Here is a 19925-nt window from a genome sequence, read left to right as displayed (position 1 = left end):
TTTCGCATATATCTTCATTATGTCAATTTACATACTTATAGGATAATACGCAATTTAATATTTTTGTTAAATACTTTTTTTACACGAGAGAAACTTTTAAAAATGTATTTCGCCGCATAGTAGGAAAATGCGGAAACGATTGCGTGTTATGACAGAACTCACAGAACATTAATCACACAATACGAAGTTGCGAACATAGAAACAACATAATACATGTACGTTTGATACTTGTTATGAACAATTTAATTAGGTTCACTTTTAGTTGATTTTTCTAATATTTTATGCGCTTTTATATGATGGTATAGAAATATAGTATGTTCTATACAGAAACGATAATTAGTACGATATTCAAATGGCTGGAAAATGGGGAAAACAAAGTGAAACATCATTTGGATATGCGCAAACGTGTTTGTTGGAGTTCGTGAGTAATGAAATAATGTATTGCAAACAAAAATACTTCATTCTATCTCCAATAAGCAAGCGACAGAGGATATAGCGAGATTTTAGTAGTAAATAAATTGGAATATCAACGAAAATGCTCTCAACGACTACTTTATCCTTTTGAAGCTTCGAATATATCCATGTTTATAATAGTTTGATAATTATAGTTTCTATTTTCTCTCCCTCTTTTTTTTTTTTTTTTTTTTTTTATCCAAAGTTTACTATTTCAAGGCGCTCAGTCCTTCTTTAAACGACTAATTGCAAGAGGGATTGAAATAAGAAGTTAACAAGATACGTTTCCACATATTCGATAATTACATACGTTTAGTTCACTAGTTTGTAACCGATTTATGGCTTATTGTTAAAATATTTTGCCAGTAGAACATCACTACGTTTTCGGACTACTTTAGTATAAAGTATGTACGACGCAATCGCGTTCTGGTAGCTGACGAACTTTCATAGATCCATCTGCGCCACATGAGAATAAACGGCCGGCAGAATCGACGTGTAATTGTGTTACGCCCTGAAAGGAAATATTGTCGATATTATAATTTATTCGTCAAAACGTAAGCAATTAACGTAAACAATATTGATGAACATACTTGTCCGATGTTTTTAAAGAAACTAGATCGTGGATGCTCTCCAGGAAAAGAGTAAAGCAAAGAATGGACGGTTAAACCCCATATCTGATAGAAAACAATACAAATTATAATATATATATATATTGGTATTTCTATTTTCGCATACTGCAAATGTTATCACCTTAATATCACCATCTCCTGCTCCACTCACGAAAAATTCTTCATGCGGATCAAGGGCTAAGCATTTTATAGCCGACTCATGAGCCTGAAAGCGATGCCGTTGTTGCCGTTGTCGAACGTCAAATATGTTAATATCACCTTTCTTCCCACCACTGATTAATAGCTGATGTTGGGGTGCAAGTATTAACGAGCTAGCTCCTTGTTCGTGACACGTGAAACCTAATAGAAACGTAAAGAGATAAACAGTTTTTCTGTGATCATTACGCGATTCACATACTCATGCAAAGAAGACAAGGGTGAGACGCACCTTGAATGAGAGATTTATTTTGTGGAAGTAAAGTATCCCAAAGCGCAACATTACGTCCTTCAGAACCATGACCAGCAGTTGCTATTAAGCTGCACGCACCAAGGAAGACAAAATCGGCCGTCACCTTGCTATGGCACTGATAATTCTGCCAGAACGAATTATTCTTAATTACTTGAAATTTATTCCTATAGTTATATGGTCGCATTTGATTGTGCGCAAGATACATATTTAGATAGATCGATAGATAGATAGATAGATAGATAGATAGATGGATAGATGGATAGATAGATAGATAGATAGATAGATGGATAGATAGATAGATAGATAGATAGATAGATAGATAGATAGATAGATAGATAGATAGATAGAATGATAGATAGATATGGAGATAGATAGATAGATAGATAGATAGATAGATAGATAGATAGAGAGAGAGAGAGAGAGAGAGAGAGAGAGAGAGTCTTACAAAAAATGGTCGTGCAGTTCCTTCTCTGCAGGCTACTTGAAACAAACTTAGATGTCCATCAGAATCCGCAACGCCGAACTTATTCCCGTGTTGTGAGAAGCGTACACGAGTCACTTTGGCAAAAGTGCCCGGTGGTCGAGGAGTCGCTACAGCCGTTTGATGCCCCCATTCCCAAAGGGATACTGAACCATCTTGAGAGCCAGTCAAGTCTGTGTATTCGAATATCGATAAATGTCGGTCGATGAACAGGCCCAACAGCACCGGCAAAATATTTCATCGATTAGAGTTTCGTTCAAAGTCGTCGTTGACATATCAAGTAACACATTTCGTTCGCAATTACTCGAAAGTAAATACATAGTATGCTTACATAATGGTAAAAGCGGATGCGAGGAAATCCTTCTTATGCCATCGATTTTATGCTTCAGGATCTGTATGAACAAAACATTGTTATGTAAATAGTGATCTTATAATTAGAGATAAAACAATGATTCACAAACAGTACGCACATGTACAAATATTTTTTAGGAAATAAAAGAAAAAGAAGTGGAAAATCTAACCTAACGTCTATAAACTTTGGCGCACATGTATCAGAATATGACAAAAGAAGATAATATAGAAAACGGTAAATGGGCGTTCAATACTAATATGTATAGATGACATACTATAAAATTTATTAAATATGTTATATATATATATATTTTTTATATTTTTTAGTTATATATATATATATATAATATATATATATACAATCAGCCTGGTTATACGTTTTATAACCGTATGCTATCAAGTTCTTTAATATTGTTCCTTTTTACTTGCCAATTCGAAAGAAGTTAAAACCCAAAATGAAACGATCGCTTTTTGGACAGTTTCGTATATGTATATACATATATACATCGAAGGCTCATCGAAAGAAGCGTATCAAGTAACACATATTACGTGTTAATATATATATATATATATACTTTCGTTTCTTCTGCTCGTTTCTTATTTCATTCGATTCGGGCGATGTATTTGTTTAAAAAGCGTTCGTTTAGTTCAATCCAACGAGGGTCGTATCTATTGGATCCACTAGGTTTCAAACGTTCTCTGGATTATTTGATTAATATATGTTTCTCCGTTAAACGCGTAAAGATGAGCATATCCGAATAATTAGCAAGAACTCTTTGAAGAGCTCTAAAGGACGGCGAAGGACGCAAATTATAAAAGTGAAAGCTAGCGGACCCATGGTCTAGGATTCGGATGAAAATGCTTGATCTCTTGTTCAAAATGTGTAAAGAATCTGAAGGAAAGCACAATAACTTATTAAATACTACAGACGACATTCAATACAATGGCAACCAAAGGGCACAAATTTTTCGCTCAGGTTTTTATATACGAAATAAATATTCATTAGGCATGCAGTGTTACGAAAGAAAAATTTGTGAATCGGAAAGTTTCATCGATCGGCTTTGCTCATTTACAGTTAATTCGCAATATTGTTTTGGTAACATATGAAAAGTACGTTAGTATTGAGATTGCCTTGGGAGAAGGACATTCACTTTCTTAAAAATTCGCGAAGCGTCTTCGATAGATTGAAAAACCGAGGTCATGTATAACTATTATGAAACTATTGAACTATTTCATTCACTGTAAAATAATCTACTGTACTGTAAAATGATGATGATGATGATGATGATGATGATGATGGTGATGGCGGTGATGATGATGGTGGTGATGATGACGATGATGATGATAATGACGATGACAGGGTAGCAGTGGCAATGGTGTTGATAACGGTACTGGTAGTGATAGTGATGGAAGTGACGATTATAAAGATGATGCTAATAATGACAATAATGGTGATGAAAATGATAACAACGTAGGTAAAAATTTAACAGTCGCGATAATAACTATAACAATACTAAAATAGCAGATTTCCACTTAAACGTATCGATATGCATACGTATAATATTAAGTAAATTGTCTTGAAATTTATCGATTCGAAAAAGAAATCATAGTTACAAGTTCGATATGTATATACATATACAAATTTTTCAAGAAAATTATTGTTTTGTAAGATCGGTAGAAAAATTATGTTTAGTTTTATTACGACGTAAATGCTAAATACTTTATATATAGTTAGAGCTTTTACATTGATTCTACGCGAATAGCTATTGTTTATGAAACATAACGATTCGTAAAAACGATGGTAGATCCAAGTAATAATATTGTACGAATTTTTATAACGCTTAGGATATTACGAAGAAACAGAAAACTAGAGCAAAAAGGAAAACGAGAGTAAAGGAATTAGAATATAAAGTTGGCGCTAGGGATAATAATAGGATATCATACAGGCTAGGATCTGTTAGAAGTTAATCTCACCGGTTGCAACAAGTGTTTGCTCCTATCGGCAACAAATTGACAGAAACGCAGGTCGTGGGAGCCAGGGAAAGCGGGCATCCCCTTCATCTGAGCGAACGAACGAGCCACCAGGTCAGTGACGTCAGTCAGACGTAAACCAAGTTAGACGTTAGGCAAGCATTGAACAAGGAACATTGTTTCTGTCACCAAATGTGCTACTTAGACGCGACCCAATGCGCCGGCTACATACTCGACATCAACACATTTACGGCTATCGACACTTCCCTCTTACGAATTGTTATTACTTTCCTCTGCCCGATTTCCATTCATTCCCGGCTATATCATCGTATCTACTCTCGCCTCTGTTCATTCTCGCTCATTCTTAAACGCCCTTAATTCTCAAACAACTTTGATATTTGTGCTTATTGCCTGTGATATATCGCAAGAAGTAAATCTCGAGATAGCCGTGCTCCAACCACGTGTTTTTCAAGAAAGGTGATTTATAGTGCAACTTTGTTTACATATCATGCAACGATCAGTTCCTTTCAACCTTTTAAAGAACAGGGGCCTATTATATTTTTTATACCTACGGTTATAGCTTGAACTTATTTGGATCACGAATCTCGCTCGTCCAAAATTTCTGATCAAATTAATTTAATAGTATTATGAACATTAATGACACTAAGCGTTAGAATTCGCTGCTTACTTATGTAAACTTATGAACGCAATCGTATTTATACGATAGTGTACAATGTCGTTACTAGTATCGACATACACAAGATCTCATGAGCAAACGATTAGATCCAAACGTTCGAACGGTAAATACATACATATATACGTTCGTAAGTAGTGCGTGTCAAACACATTCATAGATACGATTTTTACTCGTTAAATACGAATTTTACTTTACGAATTTTTCAACACAAAGAGAAAACAAACATTAAGGAAAATTTATCAGGCTGATTTTCTATTTGAATCCGGAAATACATTTTCTTATTTTCAGGTTTTAAACGTTGAAAATATGCAGTTCATTGGCAATTTCAATTTTTCGAAAAGAGAAGAAAAATTGCGTATAAAATTGTACATTTGGCTGGAAATTCAAATTTTTCATTTATTAATCGACAAAGTGCTCTCGGATAGAAATCCTAAGTAAAAACAAAAACAAAAATGGAAACGGAAACAAAAACGAAATAAAGATATTTATAGAAAATGAAACCAACGAAATTAACCAATGAAGTTCGATTTTCTCAATTTGTTTTGTAATGCCATTTATCGCTCAATTTTTCATTAACCCAAACATTCCTGAAGTGATAAAACGTTACAAAAATGCAGACTTGTTACTTCCTTTCTCTTCCTTTCTTCCTTTTACTTCGACGAAACATATGAATATGTACACATGGAAAACAGAAACATCGGATAGTAGATCAGAAACATCTGGGTTAAGTCCAGAGTAGGAATACAACACACGTAAAGGTGTAAACGTTTTATAAGACAAACATACGACTGTACAATGCTGGATATATAAATATACGAATTATCTGTCTGTCATAATTGTGAAAGGTGGGGGAAACTTACCACGCTAGCTCCTCTTCCGCTTTGACTCGCGATACCCGACTGAGGTTGAGTATTATTTGTCTGCGGACTTTGAGCGAGTAACGGTCTATCTGCTGCTGTCTGCGAACGAAAAAGGTCGAAAGGTGTATACGTATATGCGTACATGTATGCGATACATCCAAAATGAGAGCCAACATTATCGATGAGAAAAGATATTACTATAAACTATTTACTTGAATAACTAAGAAACTAGTTGGTTGCACTGGCTCCGGTTCTGGCTGTTTGTTTAAATTTATGATGTCAAATTCACATTCGTCTTCTAACCAGGATGGGAGTTCGAGTAATAACGATATATTCATTTCTTGTACTTCTCGGGGAGTTGCCAAGGCCATTAAACCTGGATTCACCTGGATCGTTAACGCTGTGTATCAGCAACTATTGTCTTCCAAAAAATCACGTCACTTTTAAATGTAACTTTTAAAAATAGACCAATCGAACCTGATTGAGGCAAAAGGCACTAATGCTATCTTGTTCCTTGTGAATAATTCGGACTGGTTCGGGCAAACTCGTAGTACCGCTATCGCTACCTTTGTCATCTGCGGTTGACCCACGATTCAAATTATCGATCGTAGTTTGATTGCTCTCCAAAATCGACGACAGAGATCTACGTTTGCCGAATACGGCTCGGATAAATATGTCTTGTACCAACTCTTGTCGAACTAAATAGGACCACAATCGATTAGCGGGAGCCGCTGATGCCAAACGCGTACTAAAAATATCAAAAATCAAACATCCATAAATTGTTACATTACAGAGAATTCCAACTATTGCTTTCGGTATTGAATTTGCAATCTTACTTGAAAGGAGTATTGTTTTTTTCAAGTAAAGATCGATATTTATGAATCGCTGGCTTTCCCGGTGTAGGTGCCGGATCTGGTGCACAACCAGGAATGTAATTAATCGGTGGTGGTCCTCTATTGTCTAACTCATCGCGCAATGTTTCTTGCCATTGTGCCACAACAGCTAACGTTCCATGAATCAGAGGACTATTCACAGGTAATTCTGTATATATATATATATGCGAATAAGGCAAAAAATTATATTATTCTTTAGTTTCAGAATAACAGAGTAAGATTAGATTGTCAATATTCTCGATATTCTCTATCAAATAACAAAACAAAATACCTTGCATCTCTATGCCAGCAACATTCAAAAACTCCTGGAGTTGCTGTTGCAATATCTTGACTATGGCTAATCGCATAACACACCAACTGTACGAATTTGGATTCGTATGTTCCGTATTGTCCTTTGGTTTGCTCTTTGGTTTTGAATTTGTATCGAATATATCTTCCTCGTCCTCGGACGAGTTTAAATCCGACACTGCCGAATCGGATGAATCATAGTCGATTTCATCCGCATACTCGCTATCTATCTGTGGCTGTATCAAATACAGGAAACAACTTTTATTCTTACAATTATCTGATTATATAAAATTAGCAAAATCATATACGTAGAGCGCAACTAGATACTGGTGCGCATTGCGATAACCGCAGTCGATTAATTCGACTAACCTTCATTAAAAAGTACGATATCATGCTCATTTGAGGTGAAACAAATTGTTCTCTATATGTAGGTTTGTCTTCTTTCATATTTGGTTGCTGACCTGTAAATTGACCCAACAATTTCATGTTCAATTTTACACGTTGTTTAGTCAATGAGGTCATGGTATTCCATACGGTTCCTGCGGTACTTTGAGCTTCGTTCGAACCACTATCACCTCTTTCTACCGTTCTTCCTGCTCCACTCGCCTGAACAGAGATTAGATCCGTATCACTTAAAACCATATAATTTACGCGTCCCAGTTGTTTACATCTCTACTCTTTTCTCTCCTTTTCTTTTTAGAAAATTTGAAGCCTACACTGAATCGTAGAAAGCTATATATAAAGACATGTGGTTCATTTCTTTGCTTGATATGTAGCAAAGATATAACAAGAATTTTACGAGTACTTGGTACGTCAGAAAAGTATACAACGAAATAAGGCAAAGATAAGGCAAAGTAAAAACAAAGTTATACCTGGCCGCTTGTACTTGCGACACGTAGCAATTTCTTGACACCACCTCCAAACAAACAGGACCAGGTGTTGTTACCAAAGTGTTGACCTACGAGCCTATAAAGAATATGACTGTCGCAACTCCACAGCGCATAAACGAACAAACTCATGTAAGTTGCTACAAATGCTTCGCAAAGGAGAATATTCAATTTCGGTGTATCTTCGTCCTTCTCCCGGGCCAATAATGCACGCAAGTTAGTCACACCGGGCCATTTAGATGGTGAAGTAGTAATGCACACACCATCGTCCGTCGAATACCTTCGATGATGGCGATTTGATGCTACCAAGTGCCCGCCGGAGAACGTTTCTATCTCTGCAAATGCTGGAAAACTGTACAAAAAAAAAAAAAAAAAAAAAAAAGAGGAGGGGGAAGAAAAAAACAAAGAAAAAAACGCAAAGAGAGACAAAAAAATGATTTACGATAAGCCATCGTTTTTAAATTTTACTAAGGATTTTCATAACTTATCGTATTTACCTGTCCGGTTGTTGATGTTTCGTAACAAAGGTATCGGAATCGCAAAGTGATTGATAAATACAAGCACTTAACGCCACCGCTAAATCCCTCATTATAAATACCTCGCAATAATGCGTATTTCTCGTAGGCATTGGCGGATTACGTAATTCCACCAACGTCTGCAACATATCGTGAGCTAGGGACTAAAAAGACAGGCGTAACGTTAAGCTTAGGAAATTCCGTATTTTCGTTTAATCCATCATAATATTATACGAACTTGCAAGTGCCTGACCGGATCTGCCACGACAGTTTTGTTGCATGCTACGCTAGCGCTTAAAAGAGGAAGCGTGGTTGGAAACGGAAGAGGACTAAGTAACTGTTGTTGCGTTTTTTCTTGCTGTAATTCTTGTAATAAAAGGACAAGTTCCATTCTTACAGATGCTAAACCACCGCCAGATGCTCCATGCAAAGAACAGTAGGATAATAATGTCCGTAATAACGTTTCGTTCGCTGTAAATATACATTTATCGCAAATATTATCGAACAACTATATGTATGCATGTATTATATTTAAACGCTGACTGACACTGGCCAACAGAATACCTTTTAACCACCTTTTTCTTCTAGCAGCTCGTTGTACCTTGGCCTCGAAATCCAATTTTTCGGCCATCAATATTTCATGCAACGTTGGCTGTTCACCAGGCCTACATGGTTGCACCATGTCATCCACCATACCACCTTCGTCTGAAAGCATAATCGTTTTGTCAGTTCAAGACAAGCAGAAACAAGCTAAACATCGTTCAATTAAAAACAAAATAACCAGTCTGTCCGCTTACATTCCGATACGTTGTTTGCATCCCCGTCCGAACTAACGCTGTAATTACAAAGCTGCCTGAGGGCATCTACCTCTCGCTCGAGCCATACGTATAGCTGGTATCGAAGTTGACCACCGTCTACTTCGAAACCCGTTGCCAATGTTGACAATTCTTCCATTAAAATTTTTAAACATGCCACAAATTTTAATTGTTGCGCCATAATGTCTAACTGTCCTGACGGTTTTGTGATTTTCTCTAAAAATGTTATAGTACATACGTATAGTTATCTATTATAATGTCACCCGGATTCTGTATTACTAGAATCTGTATTTAACGGCTTTGACTCTAAATTCTGTCCTTTGTAAAAAGACGCTATACTTTTTGACCTCTGATAATGATAGTTGTAATCCTGACGACTAGTTTCAGATTGCGTACGCACGCACACGCACGCACGGAAAACGCGCGCGCGGGCACACAAAAGGAAACGACTTATACGTGTCAACTTATTAGAATTAGGCCAAGGAAGGACTAGATGGATTACATTAATTTACCACTTTTCTCCGTTTCCTTCGAACCATCGGTGATCTCCTTTTTGTCTAACTTCATGCTTAAAGGTGGGCTGTCGGCGTCCTCGTGTTCAGCAACATCATCATCGTCATCCCACTTTAACACTAATTCTTCCTCGGTTTGATGCGTCACAGGTCGAGACCAGTCTACAATGCCTAACACAAATAAGAACACGATAGGAACACTCCCATTTTCCATAATTATCCAGGCGAATTATAGATATATTAATGAAGTTCCACCTTCGATATTGTCAGTTTTCTTCAAATTGTCATCCCAACTAATAATCCCAGTGTCTATTTGAAGATCTTGTGTCCTTGACTTGCTTGGGCTATTTAAGAGACCTAAGAAAACACACGACAGGAATGGATAATAGTAGTAAGAGAATTTGCAGGAGAACAACAATATTGTGAACATGTCGATTATGCAATTACGTACTGGGCGAGTCTTCGCAATTTGTCTCCATCACTTTATTAGGTAATTTAGAAAGAACCTCGAGAGCGAGAGCAGGGCATCCAGCTTTAAAATGCGCGTGCGCTGTTGTGAAGTACAGTTGTCTCTCCAAAGGTGTAATGCTATCTTCCAAAGTTAACTGTTTGTCAGGTTGCGATTTTGTTTCCATACCGTAACTAAAGCCAGATATAACTACCGAATGACCTTTTTTCTTGTCCTGAGCGGTAGATGCAATGTACTGTCTGATCAGCAATGGGTGTGTTCGAAGATAAACATAAAAATTAAAGACATTTGGATTTGCTGAAACAAAGAAGGAACAATAGCTTACCCTATTAATTGTACTCGAACTTTCTAAATTTCTTTGATCGCTAGCTCTAAGCTCGACGGAATCACTTCTTTGCCGATATTCAAACTGAATGAGAAGAAAGACAAAAATACGTAGTTTCATTACCTGTTGTACCTTCCGGTTTATCAGATTCGTCGTTATATTGGGGGTGCAAAGTTCCAACGTTCGTCAACAGCAAAGTATTGAGCGACCCTGCATAATCCTTAAGAATCCAAAGAGCCATACTGCGTAAGAATGGATCTGGATGAGATTTGTTCATGTCTTGATTTTGCCCGTCCTTATCACAACCTAAAATTTCTTCATAGAGCAATCTTCTCAAATTCAGGGAGGTAGTATCGTCATCATAAAGTCTGGCAATGACCATCGCTAACTGTATATCGTTCAATTTGTTCAAACATACATCGATAGCATCTTTTAGAGAGTTTGCTAACAAGAAGAACGCCGCAGCATGCTCGAATCTTTGTTTACCAAGTAGAGCAAACGCATTCTTCAAGGCAGCTTTTCTCCAACGATCTTCCGTAAAATTGTTCGCGAAAAATGTCGTCATTCTTTCATCCCTCTTATTTCTAAACAATCCCCAAACGAGATTCTTCTTTTTCATAGCTAAATAATAAAGCGCAGCGTCGAGAGGATCCTGTTTCTGTTGATAAGCTGCTTTCGCAATCTTCTCGATACACCTTCTCAATATAGTGTTGCTTCTAATCCACCAACCTATACCCAGTTCCTTTAAAATGCTCCATTTTGGTTGCCCTTTCGCATAAGAAGGTATCAAACCTAGCAATTCTTCTTCGGATTCAGAATGAAACGCCCAAACAAGATTATTCGATGATATACCTTGCTTTTGAAACTGCGCTCTCTGTGCCAACGGAAGACAACGAATCAGGTAATTGTAATGCTTCATGGCCAATAAAAATCGGAGGCCACAATCGTCCAACGAATCGGTAGAAACCGTTTCTCCGTCGGGGATACCGGTCAAATTTTCTTTCGCAATAGCATTCTTTGCGGCATCTATTGCAAACCTTTCTGCAAAATCTGCATTGCAAGTTGAAACGGTATCGGCTAAAGCGAGCAAATGCATCTGATCGAGGCTCGATAAGCCAGGCAAATGAGTGTGTGTCAGTAGTCGCGACAGTAATCTGCCTTGTCTTGGTCCAAAATGAGATATTCCTTGTCTTTCCGGGACCGACGAACGTCTATCTTTCTGCCGCGAACAATCGTAATCCTCTTCCAGCATGTCGTCTAACGACTCATCCTCCTCCACATTGCTGTCGAACAATTCGTTGTAATCCTGTTTGTCTTCGGTTTTGTGTTGATGCGGTACGTTCGTTTCCTTGTCTGCGATCAATAAAGTCCAAAGTGGCAACGGAGATATCGATGTTATCTCCGCATAATCTAATGTAAGCTCTTCCGGTATTTGCGTGGTTGAACCTCTTGGTTCTAGAGGCGACGTTGTACCTACGTAACTAACCGACATTGTTCTAGAACGCGACCATCCACCACCACCACGTTGTTTGACTAAATTCTCGTCGTCAGCTCTCAACGAACAAGAACTTCCTATGCATCGGACAAGATGTGCCAATATAGCCTTTACCCATCGAATTTTACCAGAATTTAGCAATTCCATTAGTTGTTTTGGATGATATTGAGGTAAAACGGGACAAGCGATTCTCGAGGCTTCGAACAAACCATAGTCAGGCATATAGTCGAAATTTAAATTCTCGTTTTGCATACCTCGTTTCTTTTTGGCATCGAGCATCGTTAAATTGATACTGCTGACCCGAGAAAGATGGGGCATAGAAGATACGTTTGCCAATCGCCTCTGCGATGTCTCGTGTGCCAATGTTCGCAAGTCTTCATCCCGCAAATTTCGGCTAGCTTGAAACTCGTCCGATTCTTGATGTTGTAAATTTGAATGAAAACAGTCTTTCTTTGGGTTCGGTTTCCATTGCGAGTAAACGTGCATTTCCGAATCCATGCCAACCACTAGGATACCGTCCCTTACCCAAGATATCTGCATCGGCAACGGAGGTAGACCATCCGCTGTAGTTAACTCGATTTTCCGTAATTTCATCCAACGAATTTCGTCAACGAATTGAGGCTGTGCCAACGACGATGCTTTCCTCAATATTGGTCGGTTATTGCTCTGTGACTCTTTCATTGCTTTCATATTTGCTTGTGCAAGATCCGAACATACAGGCGTGAACAGCATAATTTTCGATCCAACAGCGACGGTCAAAATATGCGAACCATCTTCTTTCGACACCCAATCTAACTGAACTAAATGTTTCTGCGTAAGTGGACAAGTGTTACCATTTTCTATGATCGACTTTCGCAACGACTGAAGCGTGCTAAACGACGGAACAGCCAACAAGCCTATCACAATCGTGAATAACATAGTTAGATTTTTAGTCGTCAAAATTAGCGTTAAACCTGCCTGCTCAAAGTACAATCTTAATCGTGATGGTCTTACCTGCATTCGATTTTGTACTCTCCCCGTTTTCTCCATTTCTCGGTGATCTCACATCTTCGTGACTAAGCGTTTGCAAAACTTGAGTAAGCCTGTGTTTCTTCTGCAAAAATTTGCTATCATAGAGATAGCTCAGGTCTAAATGTTGGTCCACCGGAATCCTCGGCAAGTGTATATTCTTCAAGTGTATCGTATCTTCTAGAATCCATTCGCTTCCACCAGTACTTTCGCATTCATATATAGCAACGCATAGATTTACGTATCTAGAGTCAGGGTCGCTTTTAGTAGGACGTGTGAATGATTTTCCATATTTGTACGCACATGCAATACGCCCACTATATGCAGCACTTATATTTAACGGTTGCCCTAAAATACGAATAAATTATCTACCATTCTTTGACAATGCATGATCTTATTTCCCTCAATTTTATTTCACTCTGATTTTAGCTTTTTGGATATGTAATTGCCTACCTGTAATGTCTATAGTCGATTCCTGATCTTTCCGTATCATCTCCCATTCGCACCATTCATAGTCTAATTTGCTGTTCGATTGATTTTTCGTCACTTTACATTTCCAGAAACGTATTGTACTGTCGCTACATGCAGTTACAACGATGTACGGTGCGAAGCAAGCAGGATATATGGAAGAGCTGCTTAAATGTCCGGCGGCTGGTGCTGCATGTATTACCTACGTACCATTATAATAACGATATTACTTCTTTCTATTCTTCGTTAATACTTTCAACTTTACAACGTGATATTAATTCAATTATTACGAACAAAAGAGAACACGAAAACATAAGAGGATATAGAATAAATAAACATTATACGAACCTCGACTCCGTCTGGTAATGGTAATTCCTGAGTGCATACTTTTGTAGTTGTGATAAGAACGTGGCTGTTCTGAGGGCGTCTTTGGAAAAACATATCCAATTCACCTTGACTATCACGGCGAGATTGACTCGCTCTGCGAGATCTTTTACCTTCTGGATGGTTATAACGTCCAGGTGTTCCTTCTTCATCTTCATCTTGTACCAAATGAGAATCCGGAACATACATCATCGATTCTGATAATCCTGTAGGTGAATACCACATATAGAAGAAAGAAACAAAAAGAATAGAATAACTTGAAGAAATATTACCGGTAGTTTCAGGTTGAGAGGCTATTACCAAACGCCACATGTGTACCGTTGTACCTCGCTGCGTTCTTTCTAACACAACTATATAGAACGGTTCTTCAAATATTGCAGATTGCTGCAAATCTACCATAGCGTCTAAGGTAGACTCCATTAAGCCTAAATCATTCATCGATGTATCTATGCCAGTTTGTTTTTCATCGTTTCGGTCGCCGGTAATCAATTGTTCTTGAAATACATGTAAGAATTGCGTATTTTGCCAGTCCTGAATTTATAACAAAAATTATGTCCATTAATTAATTGGATTTAAGTTAACTGACATTATAGAAAAATATCGATAGTATCGACTTTATATCATTCTACAAGTTCTCTACAGCGCTTACGTGCGTAGCATCGGCAATAGCGTCCAATTGTATAACGCAACCTGGCCTAGCCGTAGATTGTTGAGATACTATCTTTATCTTATCGTGAATCGAATGCCTCATACCATCGTCCGATGACATATCTGTCGAGAGACTTGCCATGGAATCCTGATACAAACGCAAAAAAACCCGATGAATCAATCTGGCAACCATTTGCAAATTATATTTCCCTGAAATATATCAACAAATACTGACCATCATTCTACTTCGCCTTTCGCTAATCGATACTTCGGCTAGGAGTGTTCTAGCGTCGATAACAGCCTGATATACCCTTAAACATTCGCCATCGCTGGCGACGAAACATGCGCTTGGAGAATTTGATAAGTTACCCAAAGTAGTACTTGGTAATAAAGTTGGAATCCAAGCTACGTTACTGAACGCTGAAATTTCAGGAGAATTAATACGCGCTAGTTCGGAAACTCCACCGCTCTTCGATAAAGGCCCGACTGTGTCTACACGCCAAAGTATTAACTCGCTGCAGAACCCCTGAAAACATCAACGGAATCATCACTTGATCGTTACCAATCGAAATTCTAAAAATAGAAATTCAATAGCAAAACAGCGCACCATCATTTCTACTTGTACTTACAGTAAGCGAGATATCTTTTGAGGTTGTTTTATTAGAGTTTGATCTATTACTAACGTTTTCGTTTGAGTCAGCATTCTGACATTGAGATCCGGATTCTGGTAAATTGTGGTGCGATGTCGTCACTAATAAGGGCAATACCGGATGACAAGTAATATCGTTTACTCGAAATCGATGTCCTGAAGCTCTCGACGCGTGTCCAATACTTAATACCTGCCAAAGAATAACGCGTATAAAACTAACGCACAAAAAAAAAAGAAGAAAAAAAAAAGGACGAAATTGATAGCTCATTGATTCATACTTGTGAGAATTTTGTTTTATCAGCAAATGTTAATTGCCATAAATTTAAAGTTCCATTCGAATGCTTCGATACCATAGAAACAATCGGACTTGGATGGGCCAACAAATCATTGACCGTTTCTTGATTTGTTTTTCCATTTTCTAAGTGTCCGTCCCTTTCCTTCGAGGCATTTTGATTTGGATCTGTCGAATTTTCAATATTTTTCAACAGTTCCTGGCCAGTTTTCGATGTTAATGTCGACTGTTCTTCATCCTGTTCGATCAAACTCGGTAATGGTGTTGCAATATCCGTAGCTGTAACGATAACAATTTATCTAGCCATTTCCGTTTCTTACTAATCGTCAGTTTTACTGAATTTTACGCCAAATGTAAAAATATATAGAATACGTGAGAGAGAGAGAGAGAGAGAGAGAGAGAGAGAGAGAGAGAGAGAGAGAGAGAGAGAGAGAGAGAGAGAGAGAGAGAGAAAACGTTTACCTTCATTCGATGGTTTTGTGGATGATTTTGCCACTTCTCGTATATTTAATAATGGACCGCCAGTATTATGCGAATACATTGATACACTATGACTCATTGTGGAAGCATCGCCAAGAGGAAATGCATTAGGTATTCGTGTAGAGAATGATATTTGTGCTTGTCGAAATGATCCTGGATGATATTCGTCCAACCATTCAATATGCCAAATTAAAAAGCTCCCATCTATCGGATGAATTGAAAAAAGTAAATCTGGATTATGATGCCAATCACGCAGTAACGTTTCTATTTTGGTATCCAAAGAATCCGGAGCATGATTTATTGACGATGTTACATCCGTTGCAATAGAATTAATGGATGTAGTATTACTGCAGGAAGAGAGAAGAATAAATTTGAAATACTATTCTCTTGCAAATAAACGATACTTGCCGAATATGATAGGCAAAATGTCTCTTGTTACCATTTAGAAATATTATACCTAAGACTTTGGTGAGAATGTGCGCTGTGTGGTAAGCTATGATGCGATGAAATTGTGTGTGTTGTGTGATGTTCATCACTACTATGATCTTCTTGACTCATTGACCGAACTGTACCTCCTGCCTTTTGTATTGGTTGTAATCTTACTCCCTTCTCTATGATTATATGTAATTAGTTGAATCACTTGTTAATATTATTATACACATATTATTCAAGTACACATATACACACACAAAACGTACTCGACAAACCTTCCTCTTCAGAATCATGATCTGTATGATCTACATCCTGTTGATGCATTCCTTCTTCCTTTTCTACTACTTTACGAGTAAGCTCTTGTAGAATACTTTCTGCTTGCATTGTAAAATGCATTTCTTTATTGTTTAGCCAGTGCAGAATAAAATTTGGTTCTCTTTCAGGATCTCCTGTGATTAAACTTGGTACTAATGGTATATCTGTGATAGACAAAACATGTCAGGAAATGTAGAAAGTAGAACATGTTGATGTGTTCACACGTGATGTATATATGTATATACATACACCGTACTATAACATAATGTAATAAGATTATATGTAGTCGTACCAGTTTCAGCATTAATACTGGCTGCTAAATGAAAATGCATTCCTGGATAATGACCTGTTCCCTGGTAATTATTGTGAAAATCGTGAACCGAATATGTTGAAGGCAAAGTTGGTAAAGTTGGTGCTGTGGTATGACCTGCCTGATGTTGTTGTTTCGCGTGTCGACGAATATGGAAACAGGTTCTACAAAAAATACGCGTACCATCTTGCGAATAAGCTGTAAATGCATACACAGAGAAAGGAATTTGAGCATTTTACGCACTTCATGTGTTTAAGCCGCTGCATGAATCGATGTTTGTGCATGTTGTGATGTCGATGCTTGCCATGATGACCGTGTCTATCAGAACCTTCAAACTGACTCATATTTGCTAAACCTTCAACATCGGGTGGTATAGTTTCGGCCCACACCCGACAAATATTGTCCCTACAAGATGTAACAAGCATGTTGGAGACAGACCCCCTAGAAAAAAAGGAAAAAGGAAAAGGAATGCTATTAATTTTACTGCAGCGATACAAATAGCAATATGTTGCAAGATATTCTTTTACATACTTTGGCATATATTTGCTAGTCTTGCGCCAAGATAAATGTGTCACTGCACGAGGATGAGCAACATAGACAAAACTATAGCTGTCACTACCCACAAATTGAGTAACACTTGCATGATCCATATTTCTTGTTGAAAACACTGAATAATTTTTAATATAGGTTTGTTAGAACTTTTGTTGAATTAGTCGTTTACAGAATTAATTTTCATTACACGCGTAAGAATCTTACATTGTTTATTCTCAAACCATATCTTCACTAATCTATCATTAAATCCTGTTGTCGCAAATAATGTACCATCTGGACTGAAACTCATGAGATGCACTGGCGTAGCTGTGCGACATTTCCAAACGCAGTTCCATGCTCCTGGTTCATTTCCGCTACTCGAATCACCAGGTGCTGGACTTTCAGCGTCTCCACCAATCGAAAAAGTAACTGTACCAGCTGAAAAAAATTAAACATTCTTATATATTCTCTACTATATTCTCATATGAGAAAAATTCTTCTATTTTAAATTCCATCAGAATTGTTCTCATAATAAAAAAAACATCCTGCACAGGAGACAGAATATTATGTATAGAGCTTTTCCTATATCAACAACATGTATATTAAAGCATCAAAGCATAGGAGCAACAAACTATAGCTTAGAGCACATTATGTTTAGAGTGACAAAAGTCAATGTCTTCTAATTACTGCGTGTAAAAGAAAAAAATTATTGGTTCTAATACTTTTAGAATATGTATTTAGTATTGAATAGCATTTGTTACGTAATAATTTCTGCCAAATAAACTTATTAAAGTCAATTTCAAATATTATTAACGTTTTTCGCATTCACGTGTACTCTTTCATAGTAACAAAACTCACAGTTTTGAAGAACATTTGAAGTATTTTGTTCACGTCCAGTTTCACCTTCCTGAGTTCGTAATGTATTTATCTTCACCACTATACACAATTTTATTATTGCCACAAGACACAAGACTAACATCGTGTGCATTTAAGCAGATGAAATTAGAAGGGATGCCAATTACCATTAAATATAAATTATACAAGAATAATGAGAAAAGCTTACTATGTTCTTCCTGAAATGGGGTTATATTTTGATGCCACAATTGTAAAAGTTCTCCTCCAGTTAATAATCTTGTTCCTTCCAAATTCCATGATAGAGAACTAATATTTGATTCAGTTGTCAGACTACCAGTTTGAACCCATCGGTATTCTAATTGCTATACGTTATAGAAAACAATTATTGCATAGCATATTAAAATATATAAGCATAGTTACCAAGGATAGATATTGAGATAGAAAAGGTACATACGTGAGAACATGTACTGTGAATAAGTGGAGTAGGCTCGAAAATGCAAACTTGATTTTCATAGGCAGCAGCTATTTTTCCAGTGTCGGTACTGCAATCCAAGCAACTGATTCTTATGTAGTTATGTACAGCTCCTGGTATTATTTGAACTCGTTCGAAATTACTGGCAAGAATTACTATGTTACAACCTGCCGCATATGCCTGTAATAGATGAATTTGTTTTGTACTACTAATATGCTATCAAGAAAACTTTCAAAAAATTAAATAACAATGATGATTATAACAAACAACAATGTGAAATCATCTTTACAAATACGGATGAAACAAATACTAACGCACTTGATTTTATATAAAAATAGTAAAAATCAATAACTATATACTCGTTACCAATTAAAAACTAAAGCTATGCAATATGTTAATAATAATTGATTCGAATAGCAGCATATAAAATACATATCAAATTAATCATATAAAGTTGGAAGTTTGAAAACGTTTCATGGATGGATTTTTTAACGAGTACGAAATATTTCGGACGACTTGAATGTACAACATAGTAATTGCATATGTATGCATGTTAATATATATATACATATATACACATACATATATATGTATATATATGTATGTGTGTGTGTATATATATATATATATATATATATTATATATAATAGGTATAATAGATATATATAGGTATAATTCTAGAATCGCAAACAATTGTGGAAAGAGCTGATCAACAAGGTGAATCACTTACAGTAAAAGAAATCCCTTCGACAGAACCTACAGCGTAGCACCGATCACCTGCATTGCAAGCTCCACTTAATATTTGATGACAATTCATTTTTTTTATCAAATATTATATCATCCTTTGTTATATTGAGTTTCCAGTTGGATACGGTAAATTTCTTAACTGTGGCTAACAATCATCGACAATCTTTTCTAAGCTACAACGTCGAAACGCTATCAGAAAGTGACATCACACGACAGCACCTTCCTCGACTAGTAGCCATCTTTAA

The 19925-nt window shown here is 37.0% G+C and overlaps 1 protein-coding gene and 1 long non-coding RNA gene across 3 annotated transcripts; one reads left to right on the top strand and one right to left on the bottom strand.

Annotated features, from left to right (window-relative positions):
* Positions 1 to 599: 599 nt before the first annotated feature.
* Positions 600 to 19910, bottom strand: LOC122568504 (dmX-like protein 2). Its single transcript, XM_043728290.1, has 41 exons — positions 19664 to 19910; positions 18916 to 19113; positions 18670 to 18823; positions 18465 to 18542; positions 17832 to 18044; positions 17607 to 17742; positions 17319 to 17516; positions 17058 to 17239; positions 16717 to 16929; positions 16476 to 16629; positions 16001 to 16365; positions 15525 to 15817; positions 15227 to 15436; positions 14833 to 15123; positions 14599 to 14745; positions 14222 to 14480; positions 13914 to 14155; positions 13551 to 13767; positions 13083 to 13445; positions 10718 to 12985; positions 10252 to 10566; positions 10056 to 10157; positions 9801 to 9971; positions 9271 to 9504; positions 9038 to 9178; positions 8712 to 8944; positions 8456 to 8637; positions 7944 to 8310; positions 7441 to 7677; positions 7055 to 7307; positions 6727 to 6931; positions 6368 to 6638; positions 6103 to 6276; positions 5891 to 5989; positions 4337 to 4423; positions 2343 to 2403; positions 1976 to 2184; positions 1510 to 1654; positions 1204 to 1421; positions 1044 to 1127; positions 600 to 964 (listed from the first exon to the last, which is right to left on the bottom strand). Exons 1-41 carry the CDS (start codon positions 19748 to 19750, stop codon positions 848 to 850), a joined length of 10173 nt encoding a protein of 3390 aa, XP_043584225.1. The 5' UTR covers positions 19751 to 19910; the 3' UTR covers positions 600 to 847.
* LOC122568514 lies at positions 2192 to 5884 on the top strand. Of its 2 annotated transcripts, XR_006317099.1 has the most exons (4): positions 2192 to 2321; positions 2401 to 3833; positions 4208 to 4447; positions 5319 to 5884. It is a non-coding gene; the product is annotated as an uncharacterized LOC122568514 (long non-coding RNA). The 2 variants fall into 2 exon arrangements; XR_006317100.1 differs by lacking the exon at positions 5319 to 5884 and having other exon boundaries at positions 2401 to 3338; positions 3438 to 4330.
* Positions 19911 to 19925: the final 15 nt, after the last annotated feature.

The sequence above is a fragment of the Bombus pyrosoma genome, linkage group LG6, assembly GCF_014825855.1.
Source record: "Bombus pyrosoma isolate SC7728 linkage group LG6, ASM1482585v1, whole genome shotgun sequence".
Taxonomy (NCBI): Eukaryota; Metazoa; Arthropoda; class Insecta; order Hymenoptera; family Apidae; genus Bombus; species Bombus pyrosoma.
Note: the sequence above shows the minus strand (reverse complement) of the source record. Positions and strands in the feature narration are given on the sequence as shown.

Coding starts and splice junctions, on each gene's coding strand:
- LOC122568504 (XM_043728290.1), bottom strand. CDS start 19,750: ATGAATTGTCATCAAATATTAAGTGGAGCTTGCAATGCAGGTGATCGG. Junction 9,972..10,055: donor GAAAACTGACAATATCGAAG/GTGGAACTTCAT, acceptor TATTTGTGTTAG/GCATTGTAGACTGGTCTCGA. Junction 7,308..7,440: donor TATCGTACTTTTTAATGAAG/GTTAGTCGAATT, acceptor TATTTGATACAG/CCACAGATAGATAGCGAGTA.